This window comes from Gavialis gangeticus, unplaced genomic scaffold (assembly GCF_001723915.1).
Source record: "Gavialis gangeticus isolate Ggan-Ray unplaced genomic scaffold, GavGan_comp1, whole genome shotgun sequence".
NCBI lineage: Eukaryota > Metazoa > Chordata > Crocodylia > Gavialidae > Gavialis > Gavialis gangeticus.
The window spans coordinates 27,832,183-27,834,324 of record NW_017728994.1 but is presented as its reverse complement, the minus strand read 5'-3'; the positions used below and the strand labels follow the sequence as shown (position 1 = coordinate 27,834,324).

At 39.7% G+C, this 2,142-nt stretch overlaps 1 protein-coding gene across 2 annotated transcripts in view; it reads right to left on the bottom strand.

Annotated features, from left to right (window-relative positions):
• PDLIM1 (PDZ and LIM domain 1) overlaps positions 1-2,142 on the bottom strand; it is a 110,544-nt gene that overhangs the window by 6,129 nt on the left and 102,273 nt on the right. For both annotated transcript variants that reach the window (XM_019502478.1, XM_019502479.1), the window contains one exon: positions 965-1,119. In XM_019502478.1, the coding sequence (XP_019358023.1) occupies positions 965-1,119 (155 nt within the window). The remainder of the gene's footprint in view (positions 1-964; positions 1,120-2,142) is intronic.

The following is a 2,142-nucleotide window of genomic DNA, read 5'->3' as shown; positions in this document are numbered from 1 at the left end:
AGAGTTCCAGACAAATCAGTTTTCTCCCACAAACAGGCAACAAGTTAAAAACATGTATCCTAATTACAGTGTCCCTCTTTACACCACAGCCATGAGAATTTATCTTGAATTAAGGCAAAAGAATGTAGGAATTTAATTTGCTTCTATGTGCAGATTACTTAATTTAAACAATGGAGTTTGCTTGATCTGTTTCACTTTCAGGCTAACTTACACGAACTTAAATATGCCACTGTAGATCTTAGTTTAAAGAAGAAGGTTTTAATGGGCATCGCAGAAATATTCAACACCATGTTTCTTCCTTACTCAAGTTTTTTGTTTCTCTAACTTCATAAAAGAAAACAGAATTCTGACTTGGACCTCACCTAAGTATAGGCCTAGACCAGCCCAGTGGAGGCCAGATAGCATTTCAAAAGTTTAAAAATGTCTAGCTAAAAACTTCTAACTTCTGGCCATAACTCAGATTTTCTACTTTGCTGCTTTTCCACTGTAACTGAACCTGATTTTCTCCCCTTTCCTTGCATAGAAATGAAAACTAAACCGTTTAGGATGCACAAGAAGATTGCTCTTTTACGGTACCTTCCTTCTATAGTATCACAACTAAAAGATCAGCTCTTAATGTAAAATGATGAAACCTGGTCTTCAGCATTTCCTAAATTTTCTGGGGATTCCTTCTTGGTATTTTTTCACCTTGGCATCTGTCAGCATAATGTCCATGCAGTAAAAGTTAGAAATAATAGGCACATATAGAGAGGAACTACATGAAAAGTATATCATGTGGTGCAAAAGTTATGAAAGAACCTGTTACTTTCTTTGGAAATATGCAAATACCACTTTAAACAACCATCTTATGAGGAAGAAGAGTGTCATAGGCTTTTGTTGTGGTTATTAACCATAAAATATATCCTACAGGTCACATTAGGGCAATGAGCAGGCCAGCCAGACTGAGAACGCAGTAACTGCTTACCTGTCTCTTCAGATTCCAAAATTTCTTGCAATACCAGGAAGGAAGCAGATTGTCTGGGTGGTTCATTTGCCTCTTGGTTCTCCTGCAGCATCTTGTACACCTCTGACTCCTTGTCTATGACAATGTTACTTGATGGCTGATGAGGTTGGTCTAAGCTGAGGAGAATTTAACACACATATATGATAAATGATTGATGATTAAAGTGATACCATTGCCAATGTACAGATGTATCATAATGTAAGAGTTCTAAGTGCTTACACATATGCACATGCACACATACGTGCTCGCGCCATTAAATACTGGTGGTGCTAGCTGTGTTTGCATACGAAAGCTGCAATTATAGGTGAGGTTAGCCTATGCGAGGCCTATTAGAGCTTCCCATTTCTGAAGGATTGCCATCATTCCTCAATGCATTTTTTCTGAAGGCTCCCTATTTGCCCACTCCTGCTCCAGTCAGTACTGCAGTTCAATTAAAGAACTAATAGTTACTTTCTGGGAAATCATAGTTCTACTGAAAAATAATGACCTTCAGTGCCACAGAGGATCGGGTTGCCCTCAGAGATTCCTCAGCCCCTTTGAGGGAAGGCTACATGGCTTTCTCTTTCACATAGGCAGAGAACAGAGAATGGGGAGAAAGTTTATTTTAAGAATGAAGGAGAAAGTGTAAAGTTAAAATGGAGCTTCACAATATAAACTGAGTTTAAGCTTCAATGCAATGGGGATCATGACTCTTCCTACCAAAAAGATGGCTTGACTCACTGCAATAAGGGCTGCCCAATGTCTTGGAACACGGAGGCAGGCAGGGCCTGACCTGGCACCGGCTACTTCAAGAGATCAAGCTCAAAGTGATATTTTTTTTAAGTGAGAGTTAACATTTCCATTTTACAATGGGGACATTAAGGCACAAACCACTTAGGCAATTTGCCTAAGGTTACAAAGCAAGCCAGTGGCAGATTCAGAAATTAAGTTTCAATTCCTGATGCCTATGCTCTGGATTTATCTACTCAACCCCACCGACTCCCTTCACATTTCTGTTCTCATTTGTGTACTGCAAATACTCATAGAATCATACAAAAGTAGGGTTGGAAGGATATCAGGAGGTCATCTAGTCCAACAACCTGCTCACAGCAGGACCACTCCCAACTAGATCATCCCAACCAAAGCTTTGTCTAGCTGGG